The following is a 21,349-nucleotide window of genomic DNA, read 5'->3' on the forward strand; positions in this document are numbered from 1 at the left end:
TGGAGCCTGTGCTCCGCAATGGGAGGGGACACAATAGTGAGAGGCCCGCGAACCGCAAAAAAAAAAAAAAAATTAAGTCACATTTTGGGCTGATTAAAAAATAGAGAAACACTACTCTATGTCCATAAAGTACCTAAAGAAAGTAACAAACTTTGATGAATAAACCAAGACTTCTGATTGCAGAAAGTCCTAAAATTAAGAATCTAACTAGTGATTTTTTTCCCATCCAGTTTGATTAAAATGGGAAGACGTCATGCTCTTCAAACTCCACGTTCACGGTCACACCGCATTAGCATTGGAATGCTGCAGATCTGGCTCCCAGATCGTACACACTTCACTGGTGGAGCTACACAGCAGCTACACATCCTATGCTTTCAGCTCTGTTAGCAGAGGCGACGAGGAAGGGTTATTAGGGAGGAAAAGCCCACGGTAAGCTCCATAACTCAGTGTGGGGCAAGAGTCTCTGGGCCCCAGGCTCCAGATGAGCAGCTCGGCCAGATGAAATCCAACACAAAACAAATCACATCCTTCAGAGAGCTGATTCTCTGCCGCTTCCTAAGATAACTGGAGGTTTATGCAGCCATTGTTGAGATGAAAACTCATGTGGGCATCTCTGAAATCTGAGTGGGCAGGAGTAGACCCTATGCTTTGGTATATCATCAATTTTGGGTGTGAAAATATAAAGTTTACTTATTTTTCCCTGAGGAAGCCCATAATGTATGTGTGTGTATGTATACGTGGTATGTAATTTTTCATATTTCTCACATTTTTCTTTTTTTTCCCCCTAAGGATGATGGCTTTCTCTTCCTGAGATAGCCAGCACACGTGCTCTAATAATTGCCTTTTAAAAAAAGTAAGACAAAAACAAGCTTCTTTATCCTATCCCACTAATTCCCAGACTCTGTGGGGAAGAGACACAGAGAGTCCTAATTTGGGGGGCAAAAGGGTTGTAGCTTGCACGTGGCCGAGTCCAGCCCTGGGCATCAATGAGTGTTGATGGTGTCTCAGCAATTGTTGTTATTTTTAAGTAACTATTTTATGCCAGGAACTGTGTTAGACTCTTTAATCAGAGGTCCTTATGTTTGGGGGTGCTGTAGTCTGAATGTTTGCATCCCCCAAATTCATATGTTGAAATCCTAACTCCTTCAAGGTGATGATATTAGGAGGTGGGGACTTTGGGAGATGATTAGGTCATGAAGGTGGAGCCCTCCTGATTGGGATTAGTGTCCTCAGAACAGAGACCCCTGAGAGCTGGCTCATCCCTTCTGCCGTATGAGGGCACAGTAAGAAGCCATTATTCTGCAGCCACACAGAGGGCCTTCACCAGAGCCCGACCATGAGGGCACCTGGATTCTGAACTTCCAGTCTCTAGAATGTGAGAAACAATCTTCTGTTGCTTATAAGCCATCCAATCTGTGGCTATTTTGCTATAGCAGCTAGAATAGACAAAGACAGGGGGTGTACACGTGTGGACTTTAGGTGGACTAGACTATGAATTTCCTGAAATTTTACAAAAAACTTTGCATTTATGAATTTTTCTCGACAAGGTAATCTATAGTTTTCGTCTGATTCTCCAAGAAGTCCTTAACATAGAAGGAGTTTAGAGCGACTGCTGTACTTCTGTTACCTCTATTTGCCAACCCCTACTACGCAAATATGGGCAACCTTGTTCCATAAGTTTCTACACAGAGACTAGCACCTACGTCTTAGCAAGGTTAAGTGACTTGCCCAAGGTTACACAGTGAGTCAGCAGTAGAGCTAGGGTTCTAACTGACATCTGCTTGGCTTGCTTGGCCCCAAGGTCTGTGTTCTTTCTACTGGGAGGCCCTAAGGTGGGGAGGAGGGAAGGGATATTGATTTTACTTTTATGCACTTAATTGGATCAGGGACAGGAGGAGGCAGAGGGTGGGTTAGAAGTCACCCCCCAGTGGGGTCCACAGGGGGCAGCTGGCCTCGAGGTGTTTACCTAGGATCAGTAGCTGGGTGTTCTCAGTCAGCTCCCCGTGCATATTGGCCGCCCTGCAGGAGTACAGGCCCTGATCCGAGGAGGACACGGCTGTAAGCAGCAAGGAGCCCTCGTGCAGCTGGTGAGGGGAGCCCAGTTTGCTTTTATTCCTGAACCAAGTGACTTCAGCTTCAGGCACACCTAGGAGGAAAAAAAAATAAACTCATCAGCCAACACATTCAGGTGACCCTGGAGGCATTTATAGCCTCTTGCCAGGGCCCGCCCCAGGGCTGCTCTGCAGGAAGCATGTGCCTGGGCGTCTTCTACTCCCCTTCAGCCAAACTAAATAATGCCTCTGACCTCTCAGCTGTCTTGAGATCTTTTGCCTTTTAAACCTTACACTGATGAGGCAGGAAGAGAGAGGCCGGTTCAAAGAAGAGGAAGGAGGCAGCTGGGAAAAGGGTGCTTGCCAGAGTGGAAGGAGTGAACTCAAATTCTTTGGAGAAAACACCTCAGAACCGAATGCATACACCAGTGCAAATGAATGACTGACGACTACATGAAACAAACCTAACGTTAAATAAGAAAAGCCAGACGTGAAAGAGTACACACAGTACACAGTATGATTTTGTTTCTGAAAGTAGAAAACAAAAATTGGTAACATCAGTACTCTGTTTTCAGCAGTCAGAGTGGGGGGTTCCTCTGAGAGACTGGGGTGGACTGGGAGGGGTTGTGACTGAGAGTGGGGACAGGGAGCTTGGTTGCTAGTAATCCTCTGTTTTTTGACTTGGGGGCTGGTTTGGTGGGCTTGGGACCTTTATGATATGTGTACTTTTCTGTATAAATATTATATCTCAGTAGAAAGTTAAAAGCTACAAAATGTTGATATATTCATGAACCAGACAAATGAAAGCTGCTAGATCCTTACCAGAGTTGACACTCCATGTAGAAAACAAGCCTGTATTTTTTGAAGCCTAAGTATTTTCTTAGAACAAGAAAAGATTGAACTATCAGTATCACCACAGAAAAAGAAAGACAAAAAGAAAGTGTTCTGCTCTCTCCTTAATCTAAGTTATTGTTGTGAGAAAGAGCTGGGGAGAGTATGCACATCTGAATTGGGATGGGGTTGCTGTCTTTGGAAGTCAGGCTCTATCCTCTAGGAGTGTTATGGACTAAATGTTTGTGTCCTTTGTAAATTCATATGTTGAAGTCCTAACCACCATCAGTGTGATGGTGTTAGGAGGTGAGGCCTTTGGAGACTGTTAGGTTTAGATGAGATTGTGATGAGGGGGGTGGCCCTTGTGATGGGATTAGTGCCCTTATGAGAAGAGACTCTCTCTTTCTCTCTTTCTCTTTCTCTCTCTTCACCATGTGAGGACACAGCAAGAAGATAGCTGTCTGCAAGCCAGGAAGAGAGTCCTGGTCAGGAATTGAATGGGGTGGCACCTTGATCTCGGAATTCCCAGCCTCCAGAACCATGAGAAATAAACTTCTGCTGTTTAAGCCACCCAATGTATGGCATTTTGTTATAGCAGCCTGAGTAGACTAAGACAAAAGAATGGCTTTAATTCCTGAGGAAGTTTCCCTGTGGGTCACATGCTGGTAAGCAGGCCCCAGTTTAGGACAAGCCTTCTGAGATGGTCTGCATAGGAGGCCAAGCTGTGAGTGAGCTGAGAGACAGAAAGTGTGTGGCATTAATTCACAGGTCTCCAGGGAGTAGAAAGCTCCATCCCTTGTACTGTCTAGTCTGCTGACTCAGCTCACAACGTTTGCTCATAAAACTCTTGGACATGTATCCAGGGCAGGTTTAGAATGTCAGATCCAGGTAAATAGGGTCAAAGCCAGGAACAGTCAGAGCCAGAGCTTTAGTCCTGTGCTTTCCCTGAGTTGGGGATGGATTTTGCCCTTGGGGCAAGGGCAGCCTTACCCTTCATGGGCAGCCTACTGTTGAAAATGAAGACTCCTGTGGACCTGTTGCTTGTCCTTGATGAACAAAATTTACCCACAGTCTACTTTGTAACAGTCAGCTCATCAGCCCTCATTATGACCCCTTGAGCACTTGCCGTTCCTGAACTCCCAGTGTCAGGAAGTGGGGTGGGATGGAAGGGTGGTCTCATATGTTCCCTCACAAACAATGAGCTACCTTGTGTGAATTCACTGGTGTCCTTGCTGGCCTGCTGCCTCAGGTGGAGTTTCCAGTGGTGGAATGGTGGCCTAAGGCATGTGGCCCAAGTGTCTGGCCAATCTGTAGGGCTTTTCTCCCTGTTAATGTGGAACAGGAGAGTGACTCTCTGGTCGTCTCTCTTTTGTTGTTGTTCAGATTACCCATAATTCAATGTGAATCACTAGGGACTGGCAGGCTGGCCGGAGAAAGGAGGCAAGGCTGCTGAAAGGGGTGGAGACTTGGATACTGCAGCCCTGTCCCAGCACACACTGTGAAACTTAAGGCTCAGGTGCATGAGAGGGGCCAGGCTGGCACTATCTCTAAATACACCTGGAGAAAAGATGCAGGTGAGAGGCAGAAAAGCTGATTTTTCATTGCAGCACCACTAGGGAGAGCAAAAGCATCATGATGCCCAGCCATGCCAGCTTAGACTTTGGTCCCTGAGCTCCGTTTTCATGTTGGGAAAAAAAAAAAAAATTCCATGGCATTCAGGAGAAATCCTCTGAAAAGTAAGTTGAAGAAAACCCTTCCAGTCATTTCTCTCTTGAAAGTGCAAGGAAAAATGAGGTCCTACAAACCATCTTTTGCAAGTATTCACCCACTTTCCCTCACCATGAACTGATTACATGTAGCAGTTGTCACTGGCACCTTCCTCGGAGGAGGGCTGTGGGCAGTAAGCACACAATCCCTGATAGGAACTGAGGCTGTTCTAGAGCGAGGAGGCACAGTAAGAGAACCAGACTAATGGGCTGTCAGTTCCACCAGCAAAAGCGTGATGACTAAGTGAATGGTAGGGGGGAATGCTCTCTCTCCATGACGGTGTCCATGGGCCATGGCGTGTGTATCTCAAGAGCCAACGCTGTGTTTACATGGTCAGCTCCTGCAGCAAGACTTGCTGCTCCCCTATGTGTCATTCACTGGTCAGGGCTTATGTGACTGTAGGGCAGCCAGAGGGGAGACACGGATGGTGAGAAAGAGGAGGAGGAGGGAGAGAGAGATGACCTAGGGATGGAGCCATTTCTCATGTCTCCAGGAAGTGGGTGTAAGCTTCTTCCTTCATCATTTCATCACTCTTGGCCTCATGCCCCTTTGAAAGCAAGTGTTTAACAGGACAAAACAGAGTCTTTGCCAAAAGGGCTGAATTCCTCAGTTGAGAGCAGGGGAGTTCATGGGAGAAATGGACATGTTCAGGATAACGAAGCGTAGAACTAAGTGACCTCCAGTCTCTGTAAAACTGGGACCACAGAAGTGACAGCAGTGCTGAGGGAAGCCAAATGATGTAGGAATCATTCTTTAATACATAGATTAGCAAACCTCTCTTAGACTCCCTCAAACACAGACCTGCATCAAGAATTTGCCAATGGAGATGGAGTTGCTGGTGTCACATTTTGGGGGATTCCTGCCTGCGATCATGAGCCTTAAGCAGAGAATGACACCAAAAAGATACTTTGGAATGACAGCCAGTCCTGCCATGACTGGTTCTGACATATTACAAACAAAGTTGGAATAAGGGGAGAAGAAAAATAAACGATGTACCAGAGATCTCTTTTTCCTTTTTCTCTCAAGAGATGACAATGATGCTTCAGAAAATATCACCAGCCCTCATATATGCCAGAGTCCCTGGAAGAGGTACCAGTTATACATACCTAACAATGATGTTTAGAATACCTACACATTGGGAATGCACCAAGGTCAGGAGCTATACAAAAATATCCTAAACATAGTAGATGGATAAAGAACATTTACTGAGTATTTGCTATCAGCCAAACATTTAATAAGCATAATCACTCATTTTGAACAAAGGTCCTACGAAGCATTGTTATTAACTCCATTTTACTGATGAGGAAATTGGGACCTGAAGAGATTATGAAATCTGCCTAAAATGACATTAGTTTGGATTCCTGAATGATTACATGGGGACAGAGTCCCTGTACCTCCTCTCTACCTCATGGTCAATCAGTGACCTACAAATGGCAGGCGGGGATCCAAACTCAGATACATTTGATGCTAGGGATCCCCTTCCTAACAAGTACATGACACCGCCTGCCATTATACCAGGCTGCTTCCTTAGAAAAGGTATGAATTGCTGCACTATTATTTCTGGTATCAAATCCTTAAATATTTCCTACTTTGGGGATTAACCTTTCTGCTGTAATTATAACACCAAGATTATTGTTAAGAGATAACTTTCTAGAATCCATTTGTGCTGGCTTTGCTAGTGCTCTTCTTGGTGAGAAGCTTAGTCAGGTTGTGGAAGATTTTTTTTCCCCCCCAAGCCTGTTTTGATGTGACAGCACATTCTACAGAAAGAAATGTCTGAAAAATGACAAAAAATATACTCCACCACAGAACAAAGTCCAAAGCTACGCTGTTGACAAGTTAGCTGGATAGGCTCCACACTCTGGACTCCCTGGTATGATTTGTGTCTAAAAAAGGAAGGAAAAGGACTTGCCTTTACTTTTCCCACTTTGTGGCATATCTTATCAATAAGACAGTGCTCTCCCTGCTGCTTGAAAGGATCAGTAAATGAGTGTAGTCATAATGGGATGTAACTTGATAAGATTATGAGGATTAGTGTCTTTAATCTCCACTGAGCTGCCAGGTAGGGTGATGTATAATCATCTTTTTTTAAACCCCAGACAGGATATTCTTGTTAACTAGACCACTTGTTACACTTGGAAGGCTGCTTGCACCATGGTGACTTGTCAACATCTTGAAGTGGGGCATCCACTGAAAGGTACACCTTGACATGATAAGTTCTAGAAGTTTCTTTGATGGCTTGGTGCAAGACAAGGAAAGGATACAGTAGCTTAAATGTCAGCCTTGGCAATTATTCTAAAGGACAATGTAAGTCTGGAAAGGTTTTCAGCCTTCCAAATTTCTTCACACTGACTGTGGCAGACATAGATAGCTGTTTCTTCTTTGTCCTGGGTACCGAGCCTGACTATATTTCCCAACAGCCCTTGTAGCTGTGAGTAGCCATGTGACTAAGAAGGAATGTGAGAAGTAGTAATGTGTGCTACTTCCAGGTGTCACCCTTAAAATCTTCTCAACCTTCGTCTACACTTTGTTTTTCCCCTCTTCTGGTTGACAGGATAGAGAGAACCTCTGGGGAGACCTTGGAAGGCATGTATTCAAGATAACAGAGCCACCAGTGTTCTGTGATGCTGAAGGACTGTGAGGGGCAGATCCCCTCCAGCTGACCAGGACCACTCTTTGGACTCCCAGGTAGGCAGTAATAAACTTCTATTGTGTTTGAGTCATTACACATTTGGGAGTCTACTTGTTACCAGAGTCTAGCCTTCCCTAGCGAATACACTGCCTATCATTGACTCCTCAACTAGTTACTTCTACATGACCAGTCCTCACAATTTTATATCCTAAGTCTGCAAAAGCTCCCCTTGCTCCAAATTGTACCATAATCTAGGAAAGCATGTAAGATCTAGCCCTTGCCTACTATTCCCCACCTCCCAGCCACATGTCACACTACTTTCTTCTCTGCTCTCCATCCTACAGACACACCGGACACATTTCACTCCTTCAGATGCAACACACTCTTTCTACCTCAGGCACATCCTGTTCCCAATGACTGAAACACTCCCTCCTCCTCCAACACTTTATCTCCTACTCAGTTTTCTGAATTTTCTTAAATAGAGAACAAGTTTGGGAGTGGTATTAAGGGATTGGATCACTTTTCAAGAAAAAGCCTCATCATACTCATTGCTTAATGCTTTTTTTCGTGTGTGTGTGTGTGTGGTACGCGGGCCTCTCACTGTTGTGGCCTCTCCCGTTGCGGAGCACAGGCTCCGTGGACATGGCTCACGGGCCCAGCCGCTCCGCGGCATGTGGGATCTTCCCGGACCAGGGCACGAACCCGTGTCCCCTGCATCGGCAGGCGGACTCTCAACCACTGCGCCACCAGGGAAGCCCATGCTTAATGCTTTTTATGCTTAAGAGTTGGGAAGAATTTGTGAGGCTGAATTTTACATGTTGAAAGCATATGTATGCAAAAAGTTATTTAATGGAAAACTGTTAACAACTCAAACATGTAAGGACATGAGTTATTCTAGGTAAATTATGTAATATTCTTAAAATACACTATTATATAGCCATTAAAATTATGTCACAAGAGAGCCATAAAAGCTACTGTAGCATCAAAGTAAAACTAGTTTTTTCTGCCATTTAGCATTATAGCTGTCAGTATTTTGACTGGAGACTCAGATCAAGAATGATTTCTTTGTCCAGTAAATTCACAGACCAGCAGTTTAATCAAAAGCAGGCTGTTTCCCATCTACATTGAATAAAAATCTTACTTAACAAAAGGCATAATGGCAGAGACACACATTTATTTTAGTTAACCATGATTAATTCAAATGGCCCTATGAATAAACATAAAAGCAAAGAACGTAACGTACATGGTCAGCCAAAAACGGTACCTAACAGCCTAGGATTTCACCAGGTTACCAAGAGTGAGTCTCTGGATGAAGTCGGGAGACATGGCCTTAGGTGGCATGGAAGAGTTGACCAAAGCTCGTTTGACTGTCTTGGGCTCCCCATGATAAATATTTCTCCACCTGGATTCTGGTTCTCTCAGTCTCCCTCAAATGCCAATTCCTTGCTTTGCTGCCCTTTGCTTCCCATTCTTTTAGTCCTACCAATCCCAGCGCTCAAGAGGAGACCCAACATGGTCCATCGTATCTCCAGTTGGTGTTCCGTCTCCAAGGCCCATGTTCCTAGTGATCACGTGAGGAGTGATGGTCCTGCACAAAGGACCCTGCCTCTACCACCAGTCTGTGTATAGAGAGGCAACTCATTCATGGGAAGCCCTGTCAGAGATTTTGTCCTGCTCCCAATCTCGGAGTATAGGGCCTGAAGGGATTTAGTTCCAGAAGCTTTCACTGATGAGGTTGGGTGCACAGGCCAAGGGAAGCTTTACCAAGAAGAAGCTAATGCATGATGACAGAGAGAGAGTTATAGTTTTGGGTTCCTGGAGCTACCAGAACATTTCAGAGAAAAACCAGACCTGGCTGTTCTTTGGAAACAACATGCTCTAGATGAAGATTCTCCTCCTACTTCTTTTCAAATGGGTTCTCTCTGGCCTTATAAATCGCAAGTGGAGGTAAATCTTCCAATGTTGGGGCTGAGATCTAAGATGAAGAAACCCCCAGAGCAGGGGGTGCCAATGCCTGTCCTTTTTGCAGACAGGGTATGACTGGGGAATGGTGGTTTGGGTGCCGCAGAAAGGTATATCTGATGAGGACAGCAATCAGGGGACTGTGGCTGGGCTCAAGAGCCATCCATTTTTTCTGTGCACTGTGGGTGTGAAAACCCTTAGGGTAGACAGGCTAGCAGTTCACAGGAAGGGAGAATTGGTAGCTGAGCTTTGTTCCAGTCTATGTGGGTGTTTTTTATTTTTTAATTGACGGTAGATGCCTTTCTGAAGAGCATACTACAACCTCCTCTGGTCCACTACTCCTCCACTTCCCTGTGACTTTCTGGTCCCTTTAGGTCTCTGAGTTTGCAAGGCCTACCCAAGGGCAATGCCTGTATCACACTCCTAATAGCACTGACTGGTTTCATTAATGACTTCTACCCACTTCTGATGTGAGTAAGCTCCAGGTTCCTGTTGGTCTTACCCCTGCCATCCACTCCTGAGCTTTCCACCACCACTGCCCTGAGTTCAGGCCCCAGCACCTCTGCTTTAAACTACTATGATGGCTTCTTTTTTTTTTTTTTTTTTTTGATATAAATTTATTTATTTTGGCTGTGTTGGGTCTTTGTTGCTTTGCACGGATTTTCTCTAGCTGCGGTGAGCGGGGGCTACTCTTTGTTGCGGTGCACGGGCTTCTCATTGTGGTGGCTTCTCTTGTTGCAGAGCATGGGCTCTAGGTGCATGAGCTTCAGTAGTTGTGGCACACGGGCTCAGTAGTTGTGGCGCACGGACTTAGTTGCTCCGTGGCATGTGGGATCTTCCTGGACTGGGGCTCGAACCCGTGTCCCCTGCATTGGCAGGGGGATTCTTAACCACTGCGCCACCAAGGAAGCCCTACTATTATGGCTTCTTAACTGGACTCTCTGTCCCTGTATTTTTCTTCAATCCATTTTATGCACGGCATGGCCCCTTAATGTCACTTTCAATCTGCCTTTGTCTGAACTCCTCATCCAAGCGTTCAAAGTCTCCCACGGCACAGGTGCAACCCACATTACTAAAGTTTAAGCCCCACCACCCTATCTATGCACTCTGGGCTCTGGCCAGACCAAAGCACACGCCGTTCCCCTGAAGTCCTGCAGCTTCCCTACTTCCATGAATTTTCTCACGCTCTGTCGTCACCCTGGAACACCCTCTGCCCCCATCTTTGCATGCTCACATTCTACCAGTATGCAAGACGGAGATAAAAACCACCTCTTCTCCCTTCATCTGTCCCAGTTTTCCTCCTCTCAACTTCCGGCAGCACTTTCCACTTTCAGAGTGACTGAGGTTCATGCTTGAGTTTTCCTACTAGCCCCAAATCCCCGAGAGCAGAATTTGTACTTATCTTTTCAGCCCCCAACCTAGCACAGGGCTCCATTAATATCTGAACAAATGAATTAACATATGAATGCATTTCTCACCTGCAACTTGGCAGTTAATAGTCACATTCACGCCTCCAACTGTTTTGACGGTGCCTCCTACATCAACTGTGATCGCGGGCTCCTCCGTGTTGATCACAGTCCCCCGGGACGTTTTCACTAGTGGCTTTCCTGAGGGTGAGAAGGAGCGTGACATTTTATTAGATGGTGGCTTTGGGTATTCCCTTGAAACACGAGACGACCAACAATGAACAAGGGACATACCCAGGCTTTTTCCACTGACCGTGTTTTCCTTTGAAAAAACTCTAACTGTATACTATAAAAAGCATCCGTCCACACACCCACCTGTCTAGCTACTATAGAATTGTCCCAAAAAGAATCTGAGGAGAGAGCATGGTATCCAACAAGTTGGGATGATTTGTGCCTCTTATCATTAAACTAACAAATGATCCAATACATTCTGTTTTCATGGGCTTAATTAAATTTTTATTTTGAGATAGTTGTAGATTCACATGCGGTTATAAGAAATAACACAGAGCAATCCTGCATACTCTCTACCCAGTTTCCCCCAACGGTAATATCTTACAAAACTAGAGTACAATGTCATGACTAGAACACTGACATTGATGAAGTTAAGCTACAGAACAACATTTCACTCACTGCAAGGATCCCTTATGCTGCCCCCAGCCCTGCCTTAATCCTTTGGCGACCATTAATCTGTTCCCCATTTCTTATAATTTTGGCATTTCAAGAATGCTATATAGGGCTTCCCTGGTGGCGCAGTGGTTGAGAGCCCGCCTGCCGATGCAGGGGACACGGGTTCGTGTCCCGGTCCGGGAAGATCCCACGTGCCGCGGAGCGGCTGGGCCCATGAGCCATGGCCGCTGAGCCTGCGCGTCCGGAGCCTGTGCTCCGCAACGGGAGAAGCCACAGCAGTGAGAGGCCCGCGTACCGGAAAAAAAAAAAGAAAAAGAATGCTATATAAATGGAATCATACGGTATGTAACTTTTTTTGATGGGCTTTTTTCACTCAGAATAATTCTCTGGAGATTCTTCCAGGTCTCACATGGTACCGTGGTGGCATGTATCAATAGTTTGCTCCCTTTTTATTGCTGAGTAGTATTCCATGGTATGGATGTACCAAGTATGTTCGGCCATTCACATGTTGAAGGACATCTGGGTTGTTTCCACATTTTGGTTATTCAAATAAAGCATCTATATACATTCCTGTACAAGTTTTTGTGTGAACATTTGTCTTCATTTTCTCTGGGATAAATGCCCAGAAGTGTAATTGCTATGTCATACAGTAGATTTTTAAGGAACTGCTGAACTGTTTTCCAGAGTGGCTGTATCATTTCACATTCCCACCAGTAATGTATGAGTAATTTAGTTTCTCTGCATCCTTGATAGCATTTGATGTTATCATTAGTTTTAATTTTAGCCTTTCTGATAGGTGTGTAGTGATATCTCATTGTGGTTTTTTAAAATTTGCATTTCCCCAATGGCTAATGATATTGAACATCTTTTCATGTGCTTATTTTTCATTTTTATATCTTTGATGAAATGTCTCTTCATGTCCTTTAGCATTTTATAATTGGATTATTTTTCACTATTGAGTTCTGAGAGCTCTTTACATTCTAGATGTAAGTCATTTGTCAGATATGTGGCTTGTAATAAATTTCTCCCAGCCTATAGATTTCCATCTTCTTAAAAAAAAATTTTTTTTAAAATTTATTATTTTTGGCTGCATCGGGTCTTCGTTGCTGTGTGCGGGCTTTCTCTAGCTACAGTGAGCGGGGTCTACTCTTCGTTGCGGTGCATGGGCTTCTCATTGCGGTGGCTTCTCTTGTTGTAGAGCACGGGCTTTGGGCACGCGGGCTTCAGTAGTTGTGGCTCGCGGGATCTAGAGTGCAGGCTCAGTAGTTGTGGCACACAGGCTTAGTTGCTCTGTGGCATGTGGGATCTTCCTGGACCAGGGATCAAACCTGTGTCCCCTGCATTGGCAGGCAGATTCTTATCCACTGTGCCACCAGGGAAGCCTGTGCGTCACCATGGAAGCCCTCCCCTATCTTCTTAACAGGATCTTCCACAGAGCAAAAGTTTTTAACTTTGATGAAGTCCAATTTATTGAGTTTTCCTTTCATGGATCATGCTTTTAATGTTAAGTGTAAGATCTATTTACCTAGACCAAGATCCTAAAAATTTTTTCCTATTTTTTCCCTAAAAGTTTCCTAGTTTTACATTTTACATTTAACTCTGTGATATATTTTGAGTTAATTTTCGTATAAGGCGTGAGACTTAGGTCAAAGTTTATTTGTTTTTTGCCTATGGGTATCCAACTGCTCTACCACCATTAATTGAACAAGCTATCTTCCTTCCATGGAATTGCTTTTGTGTTTGTCAACAACAGCTGAGTATATTTTTGTGGCTCTACTTCTGTGTTCTTGTTTCTGTTCCACTGATTTATGTGTCTATCTCTCTACCAATACCACACAGTCTTAATTATTGTAGTTATATAATTAATCTTGAAATTGATTCTTGAGTCTGATTCTTCCCACTTTATTATTCTTTGCTATGCTAGCTTCGTTGCCTTTCTACATAAATGTTAGAATAGTCTTGTCTACAACTATAAAATTTTGCTGGGATTCAGATAGGAAATATACAAACATGTATATCAATTTAGAGAGAATTGACATCTTTACTGTGTTGAGTCTTCCAATCCATGAACACTGTATGTCTATTTATTTAGATCTCCTTTACTTTCTTTCATCAGAGTTTTGTAGTTTCCAGTGTACAAGTCCTGGACATAATTTGTTAGATTTATACCTAATTATTATTATTTTTTAAGGGATGGTAAATGATATTGTATTTTCAATTTCAGTGTTCATGTGTTCATTGCTAGTATACAGAAACAGTTGTTTTGTATAGCGTGTGACCTTGCTAAACTTATATATTAGTTCTAGAACTTTTTTTTGTAGATTCCTTGGTATTTTCTAAGTAGGCAATCATTTCTTCTGCAAACAGTTTTATTCCTTCCTTTTGATCTATATGCATTTTATTTCCTTTCCTTGGATTATTTCACTGGATAGAACTTCCATCACTACATTGAATGAAAGGGTTAAAAGTAGGTTTTTAGTATGATGAGTGATTTTTTGGTTGAAACCTGGACATTTTCATATCATGTTATACAACTCTGGACCTTATTTAAATATGTTTTAGCTGCTGTTCTCTGAAACCACTGTGGGAGCAGGGAGATGCCACCTGGTTACTACCCAGTGGAAGTAGAAGTCCAGGTTCTCCACTTGGCTTCCTTTGTGACCCACGTGGGGGGTTTCTCTTAACTGCTGGGGCTGAGTGGAGCTTCTGTTGTCCCCCTGCTCTCCACTGACCCTGCCGTGGGAGAAGCCTTGTTACTGCTGGTGATGAGTAAAGTCCTGACTCTCCAGGAGGCTTTCTCTACCACCACCCCAGCAGGAAGAGGAAGAAGGACACTGCAGGATGAGAGTAGAAGTCTAGGATCCCCATGTGGTCTCCACATTGTGACCCTGTGGGGATAAAATCCATCTTCTCTGATGCCACGTCCATGGGGGTGTTGGGGAGCCATGTTTCAGTCTGACGAGGAGTCCAGTCTTCCCATTCAGGCTTTGCTGGTGTGGATGGTGTTTGGAGTAGAGCAGCATTTTCTAGTTTTCCTGCTAGGTTGCTCCTTTCCTGTTCCTTGGGGTAGAGGAAGGAGGCTTAAGCTGGGACATTTTTTTCTGTTTCTGTTGCATTTCCTGGCAGCCGCCTTCTTCAGCTCCAAGTTTGGGCTTTATGAGGCAAACAAACAAACAGCCCAGAAAACCCAATGAAGTCACAACTGTGTCATTCCTCAGTACCCTAGGTCCCTAGCCAGTCTGTTTTCTCCTCTCTTCTTTTCAGTCTTCTTATGTTTGTTTTATATACAATGTCTGGATTTTAGTTGCATTTACCAGGAGGAATAGGGAAAAAATACATCTATGGCATCTTCCCAGAAGTGGAAGTTCTGTGTACGTTACACTTTAATAGGCCTTTATCAGCTGGGGATAAAAATACAGCACTTCATGTACATGACTACAAAATACAATGAAAAGATTCATTTATTGAGAGCCTTTGGGAAATAAGGGTCCACATGAGATCATTTTCATACACCCAAAGCTTAATTTTTTGTAAGCCAAATGGATTTCATTTTGTTTCAACCATTTTATAGGCAGGACAATCTACAATGGCATTCCCTCTTCTGTGCCTTCGTTAACTGTGAAGAAAACCATAATTCACCAATGCCCTTTGGAGTCTCACACCTGCTTTTCATACTTTGTTTTCTCCATCATCTATTTATCCTTTCTTCCTGCTTGCACTGTCACACAGCTTCATATTAGAAGCTGTCCTTCTTTCTTTTCCTCTCCCCTTTAATTGCCTTCTAGGCATGAGTTATTAGCTCATTAGAACTATCAATATGTTTAAGGACAGAAACTTGAGGAAGGTTCTGAAGAGTTCACCTTTGAATATATGCATAGGCTGTCTATCTGTTTTGACTGGGATCCTTTTCCTTATCTCACCTATATTCAATGTGTTTGAGATTATGTATGACCTGATGTGAAGGTGAGTGATTTCATACTATAATGCTTTCTGAGACTACTGCAGGGTGATAACAAGAGTGCAGCGGGAATGACACAATTAACACGGGTGTATTTACCTTACCTCCTGACCCTAAGAAGCTCTTGGCTCACACGTCAACTATCCCCTAAATCTAACCAGTCCCTCCGTTGCTATGATCTGATGCCGCCATGTTCTCTGGGTGGACTATTCCACAGCCGAACTGGTCTCCTTGCTCCCACCACATGAATCAGATCACACAAGTCCTCTGCTTAAATTATCTAGTGCTTTTTCAGTGCAGTTAGAGCAAAATTTCAAGCTCCTTTTCATGCCCAACCATCCCCTACGTGCTCAGGCCCAGCTGTTTACCCTCCCTCTACCTCCCTGAGGCCACACTTCCAGTCAATCACTGTTGTTGCAGCCACACTGCCCTTCGGTCCCTTCTTCCAGAGCATCAGCACGTTTGTCCCAGCTGTTCCCTTTCCCTGATATCCTCCACCCAAAGACTTCTGCACAGTTATCTTCTCCTGGTCATTCATGTCTTCACACAAATATCACCTCTTACTGGGGCCTTTCTAAAGCATACATGCCTTCCCTCCCTTACCAGTCATTACGTAGCTCAATGCCAATTTTATTTTCTCCCTAAGCACTAGAACTATCAAAATTTACCTTATTTGTGTTTTCTGCCTCCCACCCCTCACCATGTAACTTCCATAAAATCAGGGATCACATCTCTCTTGTTCTCTTCTTTGTTCCTACCACTCAGTCCTAGCACATAGTAGGTCCTCAATAAATATCTAGTAAATGAATATATGTGTGCATACGGTGTACTATGCACAATATCTGAATTTGTTTTTGTTGTCATAACAACCCTGAGAGTCAGGTAAAGAATTTCCATCTTTTATATAGATGAGGAACTTAGGTTCAAAAAGGCCCAATGGTTTGTCCAAGGCCAGAGAGCAAGCAAGTAGTAGGACTGAAGTAGACCCCAGAACTTCATCCTCAAGTCCAGTGCTTGTAACTGGAGATCCCAAATCCTTGTCTGTGAACTAGCTGCCTCAGAACCCCCAGGGCACTTGTTAAAGACATAATCTGTCCTGCTATATATAACAGTTGCCTCACTGTGTGTAATAAAAACAACTGTGCCAATGGGGAAAGCAAGTTAGGGACCAGTTTCAGACTCACAATTACCAAGTTATTTTTCCTATAGGAATTTTAATAATAAAGGTGGTTTTATAGCTGCAAGTGTACAGCTATAAAATTCAAATGTCACTGAATTAAATCCAGCCCTTAATTCATTATATTGAGCTTTTGCTGAAAAGTAATGACCTTTCGTCCTGTCACTAGAGGTGGTGTTGTTAGCACATGCTACTTATACGTTCCCATTACCTTCATAATCCATTGTTAAGACAAAGCACAGAGTTACCCAAGTATTTACAATTAATAGAAGTTTATAATGAAAACAGTATCCTTAATCAACCTACCCTCTTACATCTATTAGAAAAAGCTTGTACATATTATTGAGTTGCACTCTTAGACCTATTAAACCTGAATCTCAGGTGGTGGGATGGAAGCTCTAATCTCTATTTTGAACAAGTTCTGAGGTGGTTCTGACATTCAGCCATGTTTGATGATCAGTGAATTACACTGTGTTAGTTTTTCTTGAGTCCTGATGAGAGCTGAGGTTTTTTTGAGAGCCCATTAGCTCAATATTAGAAAATTTCAGGTTGGACACATGTACTCCAACATTCACTGCAGTACTATTTACACTAGCCAAGACATGGAAGCAACCTAAATGTCTATCTACAGAGGAATGGATAAAGAAGATGTGTACATATATAAAATGGAATATCACTCAGCCATAAAAAAGAATGACATAATGCCATTTGCAGCAACATGTATGGACTTAAAGATTATTTTATTAGGTGAAGTAAGTCAGACAGAGAAAGACAAATATCATCTTATATCATTTATATATGGAATCTAAAAAAATGATACAAATAAACTTATTTACAAAACAGAAACAGACTCGGAGATCTGGAAATCAAACTTAAGGATACCAAAGGGGAAACATGGGGGGGAAATGATAAATTTGGAGATTGGAATTAACATATACAAACTACTATATATAAAATAGATAACTAATAAGGAGCTACTGTATAGCACAGGGAACTCTACTCAATATTCTGTAATAACCTATACGGGAAAAGAATCTGAAAAAGAATGGATATATGTATATGTATAACTGATTCACTTTGCTGTACACTTGAAACTAACATAACATTGTAAATCAACTATACTTCAATAAAAATTAAAAAAAAAAAGAAAATTTCAGGTTGGAATTCTTATTTTAATGATCAACTAAAAAACAAAAGAAAAATAATTTAAGTCCACTTTAGATCACCTAGATAGTCACCTAGTGAGGTGAGTACTGCTGTGTGATGCCACACCTATGTTTATGCTTGATTATAATCCCATTAGCTAGTATTATTCTAATGATGGAAGTCAACTAAGAAGAAAATAAAATAGAGATGCAGAGAGGGAGTGAAGTGATAAATTATGTATTTGTGCTAAGAGGATGCTAAAAAAGGTCACGGCATGCCTGACCAAAAAGTTTTTCACAATAGGCAAAACAAAAAAAAGAGAGGCTGAGCCATGATCACAGAACCTCTGCAATGCAGGCAGAGCCTCAGACATCAGGCCCATGTCCACCATGTCATCTCTGTGGGTCAGCATCAGCTAGCAGATTACATTTGTGTTGATTTATGTAAATTGATAGGGTTTACAGATTACTCTTTCAATGAATCTGTAAATTGGTGTTATAGTCGCATGAGAGCTATACATCAAAGGAGATTATGCTTAGTTTTATATCTGCATATATATAAGAAGAACAAAGAAATAGAAACAAAGGCAAGCTTTTCAATTTATCAGGCCCAATATAAGGAATCAAGTCTCTTCAACAGAGTCAGACACAGAAAAGAAAGCATTAAGAGAATGATTTATTGTTCATCTCCTTTAGACCTCATCATACCCTTGAGCTTTTGGATTATGGCTCCTGTTCAAGTGATATGGAACAGGGGCTCCAGAGCCTCAGTGGTAAAAGCAAGGGGAGCCCTGGTACAAGGGTGAACCTAAGGTCCACTAACACTTGCATGTCAATATGCACTGATGTGGAGGAGTGCCATCTTGTGTTGCCTTTAGAGCAGAGGCCTTCGACCAAACAGGCACTGTCCTGACCTGGAAGGACCAGTAGCTGGAGAGACAGGCAGGGACAGATGAGCAGCTTTAGGAGAAAATCTTGGAAATACATTCCTGTGCACAGTCTGGGCTCTGGCTCACACCTCTTTCGCTCATGTGTGACTCTGGGTAAAATTAAAACCCAATGGGAAAAAATCTGAACATATGTGCTTGAAAAATATATTTGGCCCAGTATAAAGGAGATGGAGAGATGAGCCAGAGGAGATGAGGCTTGTTTTTTGAGTGCAGCCAAGAACAGAGAGCATTGTAAGTAACTTTTTCTCAGGGCCAAAGTCTAGGCCTCTGCTAACAGCAACTTTGTTTTCAACAGCACAATGCCTTCCATTTTAGAAGTGATGGCAGAGATGGATCTGCTACCAACCAAATACTTTTCTTTTTCTTCCTAGGCACATAGTCAGGTCATTTACCAGCCTCTCTGCAGTTAGGGGTGGGCAAGAGAGTGAATTGTAGCAAATGGAACGGGAGCAGAAGTCAAGTGTGCCACTTCTTGACCCAAACCACAAAAAACCTTTTGTGCAATAATTTTAGACGTTAGGTGAGTGAGAAAAAAATCTATCATATTTTAACCGTCATATATTTATGGTTTTGTTTGTGAGATAGGCAAACAGAAAAAAGTGCCAAATTAGAACAGATGCTAATTAATCCATGTTTAATTAATATTTATTGACTCATTAAATGAATGAATCAAAGGGTCTTCTTTCAACTCTTCTAACATTATGAGTCACAAATGGCATTTGAAAATGGTTCTCTACAATTCTTAGCCATCAAAAATAACGAGGATCTACTGTATAGCATAGGGAACTATATTCAATATCTTGTAATAACTTATAATGGAAGAGAATCTGAAAAAGAATACATACCTATGTATATATGTATAACTGAATCACTTTGCAGTACACTGAAAATATTGCAAATCAACTATACTTCAACAACAACAACAAAATTTGAGGGGGTATCAAGATGGCAGAGGAGAAGGACATGGAGCTCACTGACCCCAACAAGTACATCAAAAATACATCTACAAGTGGAACGACTCACACAGAACATCTACTGAACACTGGCAGAAGACCTCAGACTTCCAAAAGGGCAAGAAAACCTCCATGTAACCGGGTAGGACAAAAGAAAAAAGAAAGAGAGAGAAAGGAATTGGGATGGGACTTGCACCCCAGGGAGGAAGCTGTGAAGGAAAAAAGGTTCCTGCACCCTGGGAAGTTGCCTCACTAGTGGGAAGATCAGCCTGGATGGAGGGGGAGCTTTGGAGCCTCAGAGGACAGTGCAGCAATTGGTTTGAGGGAGGCAGAACAGTGACCTGCACAGATGGTTGGTAACACCGCCCTGTGCTCCCCAGTCTCAGACACTTGTCCACTGGTGCAGGGTGTGCTGGATGCTGGAGTTTGGGCTTTGGAGGTCAGATTCAGGGAGAGGACTGGGGTTGGCTGCCCCGAGACAGCCTGAAGAGGCTGGAATGTGGCAACTGAGGGCATACTTGGAAGAAGCCTTGGCCCACCAGAGAGGCAAGGCACCACTGTTGGGGGGGCACAGGAGGAAAGGGGCGGGACCATCATAGGAGCTTCTTTATCTGTGCACACTCTCAGGCAACAGAACACAGCCTACATGACCTCTGGGGGCAGGCATGAAATGCTGCTGCTATCTTGGGCTCCAGAGGCGGGCCCGGGCCGCCACCACCACTAAGAGTCCCAGGAGTGTGTGCACTGCTGCTGCTGCTACAAGACCTGCGAGCAGGTGCAAGTGCTGCCTCTGCTGTCCCAGGAGTGTGCAGGGCACTGCTGTCACTATGAGACCCACAAGTAAGTGCCAAGTGCTGGCCCTGATGTCCCAGGACTGCGTGAGCTGCTGCCGCCACTCTGACACCCACGAGCAGGTGCCAATCTCTGCCCATGCCATCTGGGAAGAGAACATGGGCTGTGAACAGATGGTAATAGCTGCCCCTGCTGCCACTGCCAAGAGAACCGGGAGCAGGTGCCAATAGCTACCCCAGCTGTACCAGAGGTGTGAGGGCTGCCGGTGGCAGGAGACCCACGAGTGGGAACTCATCGCTGCCCCCACCATCTGAGTGCACACAGGTGGCTGCACCTGTATGCTCCATATCAAGGGGATAACAGCCAGCACATGCTGAAGAAAGAGGCACCAAGCATACAAACTAAAAGTGGCCCCTCAATTCTGGACAAGATGGCAGAGTAGAAGGAATTGAGCTCACCCTCTCTCACGAAAACACCAAAATCACAACTAACTGCTGAACAACGACTGACAAAAAAGACTGGAACCTACCAAAAAACATATTTTACATCCAAAGACAAAGTTGAAGCCACAATGAGATGGTAGGAGGGGCACTTTCATGATATAATCAAATCCCATACATGCCAGGGTGGGGGAGACAACCCACAAAATGGAAAATAATTACATTGCAGAGGTTCTCCCACATGAGTGAAAGTTCTGAGCCCCACATCAAGCTCTCCAGGCTGAGTGTATGGCATCAGGAGGAAGAGCCCTAAAGCATTTGGCTTTGAAGGCCAGTGGGGCTTGATTGCAGGAGCTCCACAGGAGAGGGGGAAAGAGAGACTCAACTCTTGGAGGGTGCACATAAGATTTCACATGCACTGGGACCCAGCACAAAGCAGTGACTCCATAGGAGCCTGGGTTAAACCTACCAGCGGTCTTGGAGGGTCACCTGGGGAGGCAGAGGTCGGCTGTGCCTCACTGTGCAGGCAAAGACACTGGTGGTGGAGGGCCCAGTGAATATTCACTGGTGTGAGCTCTCCTGGAGGTCGCCATTTTGG

The 21,349-nt window shown here is 43.7% G+C and overlaps 1 protein-coding gene across 5 annotated transcripts in view; it reads right to left on the reverse strand.

Annotated features, from left to right (window-relative positions):
- Nucleotides 1–21,349, reverse strand: part of ADAMTSL1 (ADAMTS like 1) — a 1,019,582-nt gene that overhangs the window by 95,937 nt on the left and 902,296 nt on the right. For all 5 annotated transcript variants that reach the window (XM_067041438.1, XM_067041439.1, XM_059072941.2 and 2 more), the window contains 2 exons: nucleotides 10,722–10,850; nucleotides 1,967–2,146 (listed from right to left, as the gene is read on the reverse strand). In XM_067041438.1, the coding sequence (XP_066897539.1) occupies nucleotides 1,967–2,146; nucleotides 10,722–10,850 (309 nt within the window). The remainder of the gene's footprint in view (nucleotides 1–1,966; nucleotides 2,147–10,721; nucleotides 10,851–21,349) is intronic.

This window comes from Kogia breviceps, chromosome 8 (genome assembly GCF_026419965.1).
Source record: "Kogia breviceps isolate mKogBre1 chromosome 8, mKogBre1 haplotype 1, whole genome shotgun sequence".
In the NCBI taxonomy this organism is placed as follows: Eukaryota; Metazoa; Chordata; class Mammalia; order Artiodactyla; family Physeteridae; genus Kogia; species Kogia breviceps.